Below are 15,342 nucleotides of genomic sequence, written 5' to 3'. Positions count from 1 at the left end.
ACATTAATCAAAAATTGTTTAATTATCCTAACAAAATAAATTCATTCTTAAATAATTTAAACAAAAGAGTACTTTTAGTCTTACTTAAATCTTATGAATTCACTCCATTTCAAACACACTTCACAACAAGTTATTGAACATTTACTTTGTTCCTGTAGACAAGAGGGCGAGGAGTCCCGAGGCAGCAGTCAGCGACACTATGTAGTTACTGAAAGGAGCATGTTAAGGAAAAAGCAACCATAAATTAGTTCATATACCTCACCCTTTGTACCATTTGTACTTACTAATTTCTAAAAATCTTTCTAATGGTAACCTAAGTAATATAGGCACAGTTGAGTTCAAAATATATTAAATATCCAGTGTGCCAAGTGGAGTCAGGCCAGTAGTTTTATAGATTTTCCTACAAATGGTCCTATGTGGTACGGTATGGTACAATGATTATATATTGAGATAAAAGGATACACTGTAGGTGTGAACGAACGCAGCAAGTAAAAACTGCTCAAAATAACTATTGTCAGGAACAAGGCATTATTGTAGAAGATGGAGAAAGTTGTTGCTTCATAGTCAGCTACTTCATTTTTTTTCCATAAGATCCTGCAAATGTTATCATAAATAAATAAGTATGGATTAGGGAAATTTATTATTAGTAATAATAATAAAATATGTTAATTCATTTTAAGTTCAATTTCATTACAATGTGTAAGATTTGGGAACCCTTTTAAGTAATAAATATACCTGTGTCAGGGTTTCCAGGTCTTTTATAACAAACTTAGTAATAAAATATGTTTTGAGCCAATAAGTTTGAATAATAACAAATCTGCTTCAATTTACTTAAGACTTACTGAGAAAAAGCCAAAAGAACTCTCCTTAATATATATCGTAATGATTAGATTGTTAGTTACTGTCAGTTTATTAATAGTGTCCATTTTATAATACATTAAACCTAATGATTGTAAATACAAGTTTGGGTTTAGACACTATGTACATTAATTCCAGGGAAAGAACTATTTCTATTTTCTAATCTTGTAAAAAAAGGCACAAAGAACAAGAGTTAGTAAGGTAACTGAGAGAAATTGTGAATACCTCTCATCCTTTTCCTTTCTGCTCATCTTTTTGTCATCCGCTAACTTTCGAGACATTTCGCGGGCAACAGCGTCTTCCCTACGGACTGCGACACGGTGCTTCAGCTGGAACTTTGTATTGCGATAGGCTAAGGCCAACAACCACGTACTGATTGCTGTTACAAACACGAACCATGCTAGGGATGTGTTTACCTCTAAAGCGTGCACTCTCCAGAACAACCCTTAAAAAATACAATAGCTATTAAAAAAGATATTTACTGAATGACACAATTGCCACATCATTAGAACTTTCACTTTCTGTAGACTTGCGATTACCAATTTTACATGTATTTATCAGTTCAAACAATAAATTACTAAAAGTTTTAATTAATAACTTACAAATTGGAATAGCGGATACAATGAAAGCGTTCCCATAAAATAAGGCTGATGACTTAGTTGAAACATTTCTGCTAAAGTCTTGTAACAACAGCTCTTCTTCTTTTGTAAACGCTTTGTTAGATTTTCCGGACATTTTTTATTCTTTAACTTCTAAATTTATAGAGATGTTTTAAAACGTTATACAGAAATTTCCTACAAAATGCGAATGGTCAAATATCGAAAATAACTTCAGTTGAAAAAGTTTAGACGTCAATGACGTTTAACTTACAAGTCACTTGACAGTCAACACATATTTTCAACGTGTCAGGCTTAGATGAAGTACCAATTAGATTGAGGCTAAAATCATAATGTTGAAAGTAATATATATTCGTCACCATATTTATATCTCTTTATAGTCTTTCGTTTTGTTTTGTTTGATTTGATTATTTTTTACCTCAAAATTTGATTTTCGCGTCCCTTTCTTTCTTTGTCCTAAAAAAACCAGTATATAAATGATCTTTTTCATTCTTGTTCCTTTATCTGTATTCTTCATTTTATTCACTAAGATATATACGATTGAATTTTCTATATTGCTGAACATCCGACAAGGTCGGAGAAATATTTCATTTGGTTTACATTAGTTGTTACTCTTTAAATCTATCAAATTCTGCAAATTATTAATAGAAGAAAATCACCTACTGGTTATTATTACTTTTTTTCTAATAGATAATTAGGTGATCAACACTCTGTGTCAGACACACGCTGTTAACTTTTTAAGTCTTAAGCATGCAAGTTTAGAGTCTCACGTGAAGCCTCTAGGTCACTAAAATGGCCGTGTTGCATAAAAAAGTGAGAGCTCAACTTGTAAACTTTTACGAAAATTGATTTTCAGATAAATCGTGATCCTCAGACATCAATTTTTTAATTAAGCCACCAGGATTAATTAAAAAATCGGTCAGCAAGGTCCGAACAAAACATTAAAATGCCATGTCATGCCCCTCAAGGGTTCACATCTCGTATTTTTAACCCGATTGATCTATATTTTCAAAAAGTAAGTGTTTTCTTATGTATACCTATATATACCATACCTAACAAACAAAAATTTGTTTATGACTCATACCTATCAATCATGTGTTGGTTTATATATTATACCAAACATTCCTTAAATGGTATAATTAAATTTTCAGTTAATGCGGAGTAACTAATAGGACGACAACATTGTTATTTTATTCATATGCAAAATTATTTATTTTATCTGTGGTTCATAGAAATTTAATTTTCGACTTTCTACATGATATTACGTTAAAGCTTCTTCGATCTTAATTTTTTTTTACTTCATTAAATTCATTGCGCAGTCCCTACCATAGTGCAACTGCTTAGTGCGGGAGGGTTATAAATGGGACTCGCGATTGTGCATACCCATTAAAACTCCAAGGTGCCACTAACAGTAGCCTTAGGCAGTTTTTCCACCACCGTCGTCACCGGGACGTCACCGAGAACAAGATATTATGACGGCGTCGATTTAGCCATATACACATTTAACATGGCCATGTGTTCATCACACCCGTCATTCCAGCCGCCGATATTTCGAGTAGTCCGACGTGACTGCTAGAACTCGGCACGGTTTTAGGACGGGCCGATGTGCCGGCTATACAAAACACGTTTGTTGTTGTCCACACATTATCGTCGCACCGCGCCATTCAGGCGGTTTTTATTTTGTCTAATGAATGTCTAAGAAATTCAAATATGATATTTATACATTAATTGAAGTTCTAGAGAGTAACAAATGTTTGTGGGATAAAACAAAGGATGTGTCCAAATATGAAATCCACCAGTATGGTCGTAGAAAATGCCTTGGAAAACGCTCAGTTGTTTAGGTAGTTTTACTTTAGGTAGTTTGGTTTATGTTGATTGGTCCTTATTTGGTTAAAATAAAATTTCCTAATAATTCGTTGAGAAGAGGTGAAGATGGAATGTGGAATGTGTTTAATTACGACACGTACTAATCACCTACAGTTGTATAACGACGGAACTTGAGGTGATACGCATGGTGTTTTGTATTTTGCCTTGACGTCCGACAATGAAATTCAGCTGCAGGTATAAGACGAAACAACTCTTCTGAACACTCTCCATGGTAAATGCGGTAGAAGATGCAGAGAGACCCCACATCTCTATGCAACGTCAAGGGATCGAGCCGCACGGAAAGTGATTGGTCATCGAAGAATCACTCTTCGTTGAATACGGTCAAGTGGAAGGACCTGGTTTTGGGGGGCCAAATTTGCGCTTTATAGAGTTGCAAGCGGTGGCCGGGAGTGAAGTACCGCCTCGCCTTGCTGAGTACACCAAGCTTTTCGAAGGCTAATTTAGCCTTTCCTTCCAAATGACCGCGAAACTGAACGTCATTCGATATGTCAACGCCCAGTATTCCGATGTTAACTGAGGCTTTAAGGCACTCTGCTTCAAAGAGGGGAGTAGCAGTTCTGTCGTCCGTATAGAAATGAGTGTTGCTATGTTGCAACATATCATTGATATGCAGACGAAACACGGTCGGGGATAGGTACAGCCTTATACACGGATATACTTGGGATAGGGACACTAGTATTGACGGGTTTTAAGAACGGAACATGCTGATGATGAGCGTGAGCGAGTGCAGTTACTAGAAAAGGTGCGTTAGGACCGGAGCCAACTCAGGAGCACCCAAGTACCCAGCACAATTGGGCGAATGCCATCAGGCCCGCTCGACTTATGGATGTCCAAGGAAAATAAAGCTTTACGTATAGCACGTTGCCGGAATATAACTTCAGGCATCGTTGTATCACACCGCAATAATGTCGGTAGTTCCTTCCCTTGATCATCAAAAGTGGAGTTCGACGCAAAGAGACAGCCTAGAAGATCGCTATACATGGGACCCATACGGCATGCATAGAATCGCGCATGGTCATCGCAGTCTACGCGCAGCCAGAGGTTAGATAGATCCCTTCCTTCGAGCGTCCAGAGGTGAAGAGAACAGATATCCTCTCTGACATACACGCAAACTCTAGCCTGCAGCTCAAATGAATGTTCCAATTTTTACCCCGGGTAGGAGAGGTAGGAGGTATCAGCCGAAGAGGAAATCTGAGTCTCGGTAAGAAAGACCAAGGCCGGCTTCGCAGTCTCTAAATGATAGTGGACGGCGTGGATGTTGGATTTGAGCCCCTTAATATTTGTGAAGTCCACGGCTAGGGGATGCCTTTATTGGATTGCTCCGTTTGCCGCGTAATATGGTATAGGATATAATCGAACGTAGTCGTGGACATCCTATAGTCGTTAAAAAACTTGCGTTCTTACTGCCGCATATTGTTCGTGAAGTACATAAAACGCTCCTGTGATGTATCGTTCTACCCGCCTTCCACTGCAAGCGGAACGGACTCTGCTATGCTCGTAACGATGATTTTCATACATGTGCTTTCACTGCAAAGCAGAGCGGAGCAAGCGAGTACGGAGGAGTCCGCAAAAGGACGCACAACCTCGCAGGATGGAGTGAAAACTAGGCAGAGAATGAACGGAGTAGTCGTTCATTTCTCACTTCCCGCTCCGCCTAGTTGACCTCGTTGTCAGTGAAGGGAGAAGTAAATTATTTTAAAAACTCTTTCTTAGTGGAAGGGAAAATATATTATCATTTCAAATTTCGCTCCGCAGGTCAACTATTTCTTGCTCAACACTTACACAGTAGAATATTCGGGTATCAGACAGAATACCAACAGTAGAGCCTTATCTGCTTGATCTTCATTATCGTCACAACCCAAGGCAAGGCGGATGATAGTGACACCACCATAGAGTAAGTTATATGTTAGTTATCATTGCTTCATCAATCATCAGTTTTCTGTGTACATGTAGGATACGCACAATAATACATTTTAAATACATTACAAATTGCAATTATTCGCGTTACTGGTTAGCAAAATTTAGGGATAATTGTTCAAAGTTTGAATGAGTTTCGTGGAAGGTAAGGAAATTTATTTTTTATGTTTTATGTAAGTATTCGTTATAGTATTAAGAATCATAATTTCAGCAATAATGGAAAAAATTCCAGACAGACTAGGATATTTAATATTAACAGAGGATGGTGCTGTACTAGAATCGGGTGGAGAACTAGAAAACGACGAACGAGTTGCAACCATTGTTACGGATCTAATCAGTTTATCAAACAGGTAATTGAGTTTTATTATTCAATCTTTTTATTTTATGTGCATTTGAAAACTGTCCTAATTTGTTTTTTCTTTTCAGTGTAGATCCAGTGGCATTTGCTCCAAATGAAAATTTTAAAAAGATATCTATAACATATGAGGACCATTGGTTTATTATCTGTTTATCAAATAAAAAGATACATGTGGTAAAACGTAGTATACAGGCACCTGCCTCAGAAGGAATATCTGTCAATGTATAAAATCCCTTAAAACTATAATCCAAAAATGGGTCGTAACCTTTTAATGAGCAGTTTAGAAAATGCTTCTTTTAATATTATTCTTCAAATCTTTTTTAGATGTATAACATTTATTATCAATGCATGGGTCATCCGAAATGTTGGACATGATATTATTGGCATAATGAATGTTCGACTTTTGTTATTGGAAAGTACCATATTGTTTCTAAGTAGAGAACCCTTCTATAGAGCTTGCTTAGGAGAGACGGATAACTGCACTTGGAATCAAATAATGAATCAGACGTGGTTGTCAGTACCAACAAGCTGTATTCTGTCAACTATTTTTGTATACATTTGGTTGCAAATCCTGCCATTGGGTCACCCAGAGCTTGTGTCTCAGTATACATTTGGATGTTGGAGTGTTGCAATGTCATGCATTTTGGAGCTGTGTTCAGCTAATTTAATTCTTGTTGCACAACTTTATTGTTTTGTGAAGTTAAAGGTTATCCTAGACACAGTACATATCTTTGTTAGAACAGTGCTTTTTCTTTCAATTATTATTTATGATAGGTCATTGGCACTCATAGCATTTTCAGTGGCACAAGTAGTGAGTATAGCAGTTGTTGTAATTGCATATTATTTATTCTTTTATTGGTACATTAAAAATAAACCTTTGTATTCCAAAGGAGGTATTAAGAGTAAAATAGTTTCAAACAGAATTTTACAAAAATTATATACCAATATGGATGACTTTAACTTTACATCAATAAGAGACTTCTTACCAAAATTTTCAGGTTCATTTAATAACACTTTTGATAAAAAGTTAAGTACCCTTACAGTAAGTTTTGCTAAGCAGGGTGTTGTGAAACAATTATTAACTGAAGGGGAAAAGTATGTTATGTCTATGAGCCCTGTCATGTCATTTAGTGAGCAAGCTGTATATGATGTGGTTAATAATCTAGGTAGCTTAGCAGCTCGATTTATATTTCGACCAATTGAAGAAAGCAGTTATTTTTATTTTACTCAAATGCTTAACCGTGATCTACCACTCCATAAACAAGATCAATATAAAATTCAGGAATCTTGTACAGTATTATCTCAAGTTTGTAAGATGGTAAGTTCAATTGGACTAATTGTATTTGTCTATGGTCAGAGTTACTCTCAAACATTACTTGCACTGTATGGTGGAAAGGTGTTTGTTTCAAGCGGCTTGCCAGTGCAATTACTCAGGAGTCACTGTTTAGCAATTGTATTAATGGCCATTAATGGTATAACAGAGTGTTACACTTTTGCTACTATGACTAGTGGTCAACTAAACAGTTACAACTATCTTATGGTATTCTTTTCTATAAGCTTTTTGCTATTGTCATATATTTTTACATACTTATTTGGTCCAGTTGGATTTATAATATCAAATTGTATAAATATGTTTGTTCGTATACTGCATAGTATTCATTTTATTCGTGACAAATATAAGGATACTAGTTATAAGCCATTGGAAGGGCTTTTTGTGGGTAAAATCTTTTTAACTATTTTAACAGTGACTGGTATTATATGCAAAGTCTCTGAAGAAAAGCTCTATGATACTAATCTAGTGGGACATATGGTTGTTGGTATTTCATGTTTAATTTGTGTATTATTAGCATGGGGATATGAAAATAGAGAACTTGTTATTAAAACTTACAATAAATTTTTCAGCACAGAACATAAGAAGGTTTCAAAAGACTAACATTTTGTATTTTGAAAATACATTCGTTTTTGTAAATATTATTAGAAAAGTTGGTGAAATATAGAATATTTATCATAAAAAAGTCCAATGTAATAAATATAGAACATTTTTTATTTAATAAACTATATAAAATAATGTTTGTTTATAACTATTGTTTGCATTCATTACATGGGATAAAAGAAAATTCCTTTCATCTGCATTTCACATATTCTTTTAACTTCATCTGAAAGATATAAGTTAGGTATGTAATAGAAATATTGAAATAAAGTACTTGAATGTTACAAAAAAATACCTGCTATCTCCTTCAGGTTGGCATTTTTTTGCATAACCACATAAAATTCTCTGTCATTTGAAGATTTTCCTGTTATCCAATATTCATCAGGAGTTTTTATAATGATTTCACCATATTTCCCAAGGCTGCAAAGAAGGATTAAAACATATGACAATATAGATTTGTGTAACTAATGATTGTGTTGTGTAGACAAGTAGGGGTGAAACTTACCTTTTGTGATCATTGTGTACTTCAGCAATTATATTTAAAACCTCTGGGCTGACTGCCGTTGATGGATTTAAACTGTTTGATGGCATCTAAAACAAAGAAATATAGTAATGGTAATTACTTATAGGTTAAACCTAACTGGGTAATAACATACTTACCGAAGTTTTTAAAGCCAAGTTGAGTTTATTAAAATACAAAAATTTGTGATCAGTTGGGGTGATTTGAGCATTTACTAAAGCATGCATAGTGCATTGTTCTCCTATTGATGACGCAATTGTTGAAAGTTTTGGACCAATGAATGTGTCAAGTGATCTGAATGTTGACAAATCCAGATTGGTATTTTCTGTAAAAAAAAGTTTGTTCTATATAATTATGTTGCATAGCTGTAATATATTTGATTGAAAGATCCTGAGACTTTGTTCACATACCATCTACAGTAAAGCTAACAGTAGCACTCAGTGTTCTATAAATAACAAGATAATACGCCTTTGCTTCATTATCATCTTCTCGTATTAAGTAAACTTTAATAATCTTTTTTAAATCATCCTCACTATGTATGCCCTCAGGTGGACTAATGAAACGACCATGTCTTTCAGCTGCAGTAACAGCACCTCCTTGAATTTCCTTTTCCACTTGTTTGGGTAGTAAATTATGTATTAGATATTGGTATAGTGTAAGCATGTCGTCTTTGCATAAGCCATTCCTGCAAAAGTCTTTAAATAAAGTACCAGTTGAAATTGTAAATATCAACTTAACATATGCAAAACTTACCAGATAAGCTGATCATTGTACAAAAATGAAATACATTTGAAGTCTGGATAATTTACTTCTAGTAAATCAATAAAACAAATAACTTTAAAAAATGTATTTTTCTCTAATGGTAAATAGTTAATGCCCTGTATAACATTGCTCAGATCATTTCTTATATTTCGGCTAGAGATATACTGAAATCATATTTAGAAACAAATGAAATTAATATTTTAATTATTGTTTCACAACTATTATTTTATTAACACTTACGGGAGTAAAGAATTTTTCACAGATTGCATATGTATCTTCAGGTAAAATTTCTCTAAACAATCCCATAAACATTCTAAACATTTTATATGATGATATCATGAAATCATACATTATTGCTGGTTCAACCTAAAACAAAACTATTATTGAAAACTTTTTCACTACAACCTTTACAACAAAAATTCAAGTTGTAATAGGGTGTTATTTCAACTCTTACATATAAATGTATATACCTATTAGTTTCTACATTTGGTTATTTGAAACTTGAAAATAAAATGGAATACATGTATAACACTTACAGCATCTTTAATATCTCCAGGTAATTTTGTTGCATACGGTATGCAAATTACCTAAAAAATGAGCACAAAGTTTAGTCATTTTTACAAGTAATAACAATACCTTTATTTTTTAATTGAGAGTAATTTAGAATTGTCTTACTAGAACCATCCAAAAGTTTCTTTCAGGCTGGTAAAAAATATATCTCTTTGACTGAGTCTGTAATGCTTCACAAGGTGCTGATGAAAATGTTCTAAACAAATTTATATTTTTTTAGTAAGGATGCATTTAAAAATAGAATATGTTTCTTAATTGGAAAGTTTTCAGCTTACGTCATAAATTTAACAACTGCTTCACATAGACCAACTTGAGTTTTTTGAATATCTGAATTTACTTGACCAGGATAAAAATATAGAATCCTTTTCAATTCCTAAAAAAATTTGGAAAAATTTGACAATTTTTTAATCAATAGTGTGTGTTTTTATCAACATGATATACATAAAAAGAAAATGATCTTACATCTCCTTCACGAGGGCCAAAATTCGAGTTAAAAATAAAGAAGGAATCTATTTTATTTATTATGTCAATCATATTGATGATCAAATTTTAATATAGTTGCGGTGAACTACAATAGGTTTTTTTTAGCACAGGAATTTAATTTACAATTAATGCAGCATTTAAAAAACTAACAATTTAAGGTTTATTTTGATTGTTCTTAGACTTTAAGCAAAATTTACAGATTAATTATTAAATAATTAGTGGAAGAATATAATTTCTTGGAATTTCTGACCCACAGTATTTGTTTATTTTCTATATTTAAAGTCAAGTAATTCGTCAGTTGAAACGTCAGGACTCGGCACGATGTAGTTACAGATGTAAATATTTTCACAGATAATGTTTAAATTATTTGTTTTGATGATCCACAAACAGTCGATTTTAAGTATTAACAGTTGTTTTATGAAGAGTTAACAGTTAATCTTTACATATTGGACGGAAGCAAGTACTGTGGTTTGACAATATGCATTGTAGGTGTGTATTGAGCGCTCCATTAAAGTACGATCTAGAAATTTCTTTTGTAATAAAAACTGCTTTCATCCTGCAATATCAGTGGATCGTAAGCTTTAATTTTATACACACTGAACAGGCTGAGTATTGCGTGCGATTCCTGCTTACAGACATTTTAATACACTCGTAAGTTTCTCCATGCCTACTACCGCGGTTCCAAGGTAAAATTAGAGGAGAGACGTACCAAAACCGTATTGGATTTGGATATACAGATTTAATCAAAATGCCTTAACGATTATTTCGTCGACACGAACTTTCATTTTGATACAAATTTAGTTTTCGATTTTCTACATACACTACTATTAAGGTATCTTGTCTAAAAGGCCCGGAGTCATACTTAAAATACTCCTGCTGTTCCAAACCCAATCAACTCTAGAATTGTTACCCTTGAATCGGTTACTATAGTTACTATTGTTTAGTTTGGTAGGTAACGTTTTACGAAAATAAAGTTTATATCGATGCTGAGAATTATACGATAAGTTAATTGTTTTATGATATTATTGATTTTTTATAAATACTTGTAACGCTTTTAATTTATTTGAGAAAGTTTTACGAAATTTTATCATGTCTGTGCGAAATCCGCGCCTTCCTTTGCTGCCAGGATATGGCACTAACCCATTGGTAGGTATTTAGTTGATAATTTATGTATGCACATATTTTTAATAGAATGTTAATAAATATTTGAGTAAATTAAGATAGGAAAAACGAGTTTCGGAGTTCGGCCAGTATTTACATCCATCGATAAAGTGAATATGTTGGTGGATAAAGCGGAAGGAGTGAATCGGGTGCCTTCTCTTTACTGCCGTAAGCAAGCGCCTGACTTACCGACCTGGATAATGTACGACAAAAATGTGAGTAATAAATAATTTGGTTAATGTAAATCTTCTTTCTCTTCCGCTATTCATAAGAATTAATGATGTCTTTTTAAAGGTGAAACTTGGTGTTTGTCTGTTCAAGGTTTTCTTTTCAGATCTTAAGGTTTCAAGCCTTCTTCCAACAATCACTTCACGAAATGCGATCAGGGTCACATATACTGAGAAAAGTAGAAATCTTTTTCTTCTTAGAAGACGGTACAATAAAAGTGATGGAGCCAAAAACAGAAAACAGCGGGCTCTCTCAAGGTAAAGTAAATTAGCAACCGCTTAACCCGTCAAGTTTTCAAATTAATTAGGTGTAGGGTCAGCGGTCACACACACTCTGAATACAATTTTATGGCTAGTTAGGAGACTTTTCTGTGAACTACGGCTTCTGCCACTAGCAATGACTTTTTAAATACTAGTAGCTCCACAATATTTCCATCTAATGCAAGCCGCAGTAAATATAGTACAAAAATCGCCGAAGTCTAAGATACTAAGTTTTAATGTCTATATTTTGTTCTTTTTCTCAGGCACCCTTATAAGCCGCCAACGAATTCGTCTACCATTTAGCTACGATAACTACTATGATGTACTGGATTTGAATATCGGTCGCGAAGTGACGTTCTTCGGTAAAGTTTTTAAGGTCTGACCATATGAGGCTTTTGAACTGTTATGGAATTCAGATTTAAATATTAATTAGACTTATTCGTTTTCTTTTGTAATAGCTGGTTAACTGTGACAACTTCACGAGGGTATTTTTAAATCGTTTGGGCATAAATGTTCCCGATCCCATACCTTGGCCAGACGCAATCGAGGTATAGTAAACTGGCGCGATTATTTCTTATACTAAGACATAATAGTAATAATTATTAAAATATTATTTAAGAGAGCTCACGACACAGGGAAGCCCCCGAAACATCGTCCATTTCGTCAGTTCCTGGATTTCGATAGACAAGTTTTAAGGTATCGTATACTTTTAGAAATATCAACTGATAATGATTCAGTTAATATTTAGATGATAAATGACAATAATGATGGATATACCTACACATTGATGCGTGTTTTAGGTTTCATGGTTATTGGGATGACAGAGATAGCGAGTTTGGTATTATGCATCATTTGGAGATCCATTACTTTTTGGCCGATGACACGATTGAAATCAAGGAGGTACTTCCTCCGAATTCTGGAATGGAAGCTGGACCTATGTTCTTAAAGAGAATACGTCTTCCAAGAGTAAATTATTCTTTGACCAGGCTTATTTAATAACGTTTTATCATTTATTGGTAAAAAGACTAGACCGTACTAAGCGAATGAATGGTAATGTTTCAGAAAATCCCTTCACATGTAGAAATGACAGGTGGTCCCAAATGTCCCTCGTACAGTCCCGGGGATCTCAGCATCGGAGCTGTTGTAAATGTCTACGGTCGCAAGGTGGTACTCACGGACTGCGACCCCTTCACTAAAGAGTATTATAGAGTCACTTATGGTTTCGGTAAGTGAATTAGTAGTATCGTTTAAATATTCGATTTTTCGTTAATTATTTCAACTTGATGCTTGACTTGGGTCAGGGTGATTGAGTATCTTAATGGCGTTTCTCGATTGATGGTTTATTTAGCAGGACAGTTTTCAGACCTTTTCCGCCATAAAAAACCATGTTCAAACTTATTTTTTTATCCATAGATTCTTTCAATCCTCTCCCAATACCAAAAGATGAAGGCACAGAGTGTGTCAGCACAAGTGTGGCAGAACGACAACTTCCCCCGTGGAACGGATACGGGAGCTACGATGACTCGGCTGAAAATTGCCGGACAGTGGAACCCAAACCACCTCATAGGGATTTTATTAAGTTCTTGAATAAAGACCGGTATTTATTTATATATTCAATTGAAATAAGAGTAATTGCTATTAATAAAATTGATAGCTAGCATTTGTCATAGGTACATTAATCATCATCATCATTCTCACCTTAGAATGAGATGCCAGAGAGAAAATCTGTAATATATAGTTTGCAGGATAATTGTAAATGCCAATATTAAAAAAGAACATTTAATGGTCTTTGCATGATTACAGTGTCGGGTTTGACTCCCACGTTCTACGTTTTGCCGCTCGCCTCATCAGCGATAACCCTGAGGATAAGCTCCGATATTTCATCATTAAATACTTCTTATGTGATGATACTATCGGAATTTTTGAGCTCGGTGAACGTAACTCTGGATTTAAGGTAGGCGTTTAGTTTATTTGTAGCGATAACCGCTTACTAAAAGTTTAAATGTTACACGTAATGTAACGGAATAAATAAATCTATGGAAATTGATAAGTAGTATTTTAACCGGGAGAAACTCATAGCGAATGTATGTTATGCAGGGAGGTAAATTCTTCCGTCGCGACAAAATGTACCTACCTGACGTGGATTTCTTCGTACCCAAAGAGCCTCCCGCTTACACCGAGAAGGATATGTGGGTGGGGAATGAACTAATTATCAATAAACACTGCTTTCGTCTCATCGGAGCTGACGAATACGCTTTGCGGTACATGGAAGTGAATGAGAAAGAGGTCGGTATTATCTTCATTTACTCAAATGTTGTATCGCCACGAGGTTAACGATTGCAATATTACTTTACCTATATTTTTGCAAGTATTTAATCTTATCACTTTGAAAAAAATATTTTCAGTATCCTATGGCTAACTTAGCCCTAATTATGGATAAAATTCGTCGTACTTTGGCAACCCAAGAAAATGGCTACAAAAATTTTGTTGCAAAATATATGGATGCCGCGGTACCCGACAACCGAGAGCTCATGTCTGTCAGGTGCTTCAAGTAAGTAGACCCCCAGAAAGTCAAATCCAAACCTAAACTTATTGTCAATACTGTTTAAAAGTCGAGAGGCGTTTATTTGTTGAGAAGAATTTGTTTACAGACAAGCGCTCAAAGAAGTTATGTGTGAAAGAATGACGGAACACGAATTTATTACTTTAATACGCCACTTCCGGGGAGATCCTGGTAAAGAAAAGAGCCCTCGGCGCGAAATGATCAGGTGAGTCCATAAAATCTAAAAATGGATGTGGACTTGTGATGTGAATAATATTTTTTTTATTATTATATAGGTAAGCAAGTACACTTGTGAACGTCAAAAAAGAAATTAAATCAATAGAGGGCGTAGAGCGGGCAAGATCTGGCAAGAATTAAATAGCTATCCAAACTTATATATGGTCTCGCTTTTTCGATGGAATTTATGTTTAATGTTTAACCCTAGATCCTTGGTGTTTTCGGACCTAACGCGTGGTCTCTGGGACGAAAGGGAAAAACTGAGAGAAGCTCTGTTGCACGCTGATGAAAACGGTTTAGGAGTATTAGCAGTGCCACGGATGAGGCAACTGCTCCGAGCCAACCGCTTGCCGATCAATACCGATCTCATGGACTGCATGCTGCAAGTGTACGTTTTCCATTACATTTGGCATCTACATAATGATTTGTGACTTAGGATTATGTATCGAGTCGATCTCATATATGAACAAACCTAGAAACATCGGAGAAAACTATTTTAAATGTTGTAGGCTAAATAAGGACGCCGACTGTAATATAGTGTATGAAGATTTGTTGACATTCCTCGATTTTCAAACTCGTCCCGTGTACAACCTTACTGAGGGAGATTATCAAAAAGTTGTGAGACACGCTCCACCGCTTAAGGATACCGAAGTAAGAATTTCGTATTTGGATGAATATATAATTGTATAAAGCATTGCATCTTGCACCATACACACACAGATATTTGGTTTATCTAGAGCCATAAATTAAAATTCCGTTTAGTTTGATTATCATTGCTCTAGATTAGACCTTTTTATTAATGTTTTAATAATTTTAATCAATATATGATTTCAGTGTAAGCTTTGGGCTGAAGCAGAAACAATAATTCAGGATGGTTTTGTTAATTGGAGCGCTTTTCTTTGCCAATTAAACCTTGAACACCTCGTCAAGGAACAGACTCAGTGATCTCATTTTTTTTCTCGTAGCAAATTTAATATAATTTTTCAATAAATTTGTTTGTGTGCATTTGTTT

At 34.7% G+C, this 15,342-nt stretch overlaps 4 protein-coding genes across 6 annotated transcripts; 2 read left to right on the top strand and 2 right to left on the bottom strand.

Moving 5' to 3' along the window:
- Positions 1 to 3: 3 nt before the first annotated feature.
- LOC123709712 (translocon-associated protein subunit gamma) lies at positions 4 to 1,707 on the bottom strand. The gene is made up of 4 exons (XM_045661226.1): positions 1,461 to 1,707; positions 1,084 to 1,303; positions 463 to 594; positions 4 to 208 (listed from the first exon to the last, which is right to left on the bottom strand). The coding sequence occupies exons 1-4, from the start codon at positions 1,591 to 1,593 to the stop codon at positions 142 to 144; spliced, it is 552 nt and encodes a 183-aa protein (XP_045517182.1). The 5' UTR covers positions 1,594 to 1,707; the 3' UTR covers positions 4 to 141.
- Positions 1,708 to 5,262: 3,555 nt separating this feature from the next.
- LOC123709604 (protein RFT1 homolog) lies at positions 5,263 to 7,713 on the top strand. 3 transcript variants are annotated; one of them, XR_006753740.1, is made up of 3 exons: positions 5,263 to 5,424; positions 5,512 to 5,629; positions 5,706 to 5,727. XR_006753740.1 is itself a non-coding variant. In XM_045661039.1 (3 exons), exon 3 carries the CDS (start codon positions 5,891 to 5,893, stop codon positions 7,568 to 7,570), a length of 1,680 nt encoding a protein of 559 aa, XP_045516995.1. In that variant the 5' UTR covers positions 5,268 to 5,424; positions 5,512 to 5,629; positions 5,711 to 5,890; the 3' UTR covers positions 7,571 to 7,713. The 3 variants fall into 3 exon arrangements, 2 of the variants coding, with proteins under 2 accessions (XP_045516995.1, XP_045516996.1); XM_045661039.1 differs by having other exon boundaries at positions 5,268 to 5,424; positions 5,711 to 7,713; XM_045661040.1 differs by lacking the exon at positions 5,263 to 5,424 and having other exon boundaries at positions 5,491 to 5,629; positions 5,711 to 7,713.
- Positions 7,661 to 10,179, bottom strand: LOC123709605 (vacuolar fusion protein CCZ1 homolog). The gene is made up of 11 exons (XM_045661041.1): positions 9,882 to 10,179; positions 9,695 to 9,792; positions 9,525 to 9,615; positions 9,386 to 9,436; positions 9,090 to 9,215; positions 8,841 to 9,013; positions 8,498 to 8,772; positions 8,228 to 8,412; positions 8,073 to 8,158; positions 7,863 to 7,987; positions 7,661 to 7,793 (listed from the first exon to the last, which is right to left on the bottom strand). Exons 1-11 carry the CDS (start codon positions 9,951 to 9,953, stop codon positions 7,735 to 7,737), a joined length of 1,341 nt encoding a protein of 446 aa, XP_045516997.1. The 5' UTR covers positions 9,954 to 10,179; the 3' UTR covers positions 7,661 to 7,734.
- Positions 10,180 to 10,834: 655 nt separating this feature from the next.
- Positions 10,835 to 15,335, top strand: LOC123709613 (EF-hand domain-containing family member C2). Its single transcript, XM_045661052.1, has 16 exons — positions 10,835 to 11,048; positions 11,123 to 11,278; positions 11,398 to 11,548; positions 11,815 to 11,927; positions 12,010 to 12,099; positions 12,171 to 12,247; positions 12,352 to 12,517; positions 12,614 to 12,776; positions 12,965 to 13,148; positions 13,355 to 13,505; positions 13,649 to 13,837; positions 13,957 to 14,102; positions 14,203 to 14,319; positions 14,539 to 14,718; positions 14,840 to 14,981; positions 15,165 to 15,335. The coding sequence occupies exons 1-16, from the start codon at positions 10,992 to 10,994 to the stop codon at positions 15,273 to 15,275; spliced, it is 2,193 nt and encodes a 730-aa protein (XP_045517008.1). The 5' UTR covers positions 10,835 to 10,991; the 3' UTR covers positions 15,276 to 15,335.
- Positions 15,336 to 15,342: the final 7 nt, after the last annotated feature.

The sequence above is a fragment of the Pieris brassicae genome, chromosome 5 (genome assembly GCF_905147105.1).
Source record: "Pieris brassicae chromosome 5, ilPieBrab1.1, whole genome shotgun sequence".
In the NCBI taxonomy this organism is placed as follows: Eukaryota; Metazoa; Arthropoda; class Insecta; order Lepidoptera; family Pieridae; genus Pieris; species Pieris brassicae.
This window is presented reverse-complemented; position numbering and strand designations above follow the sequence as displayed.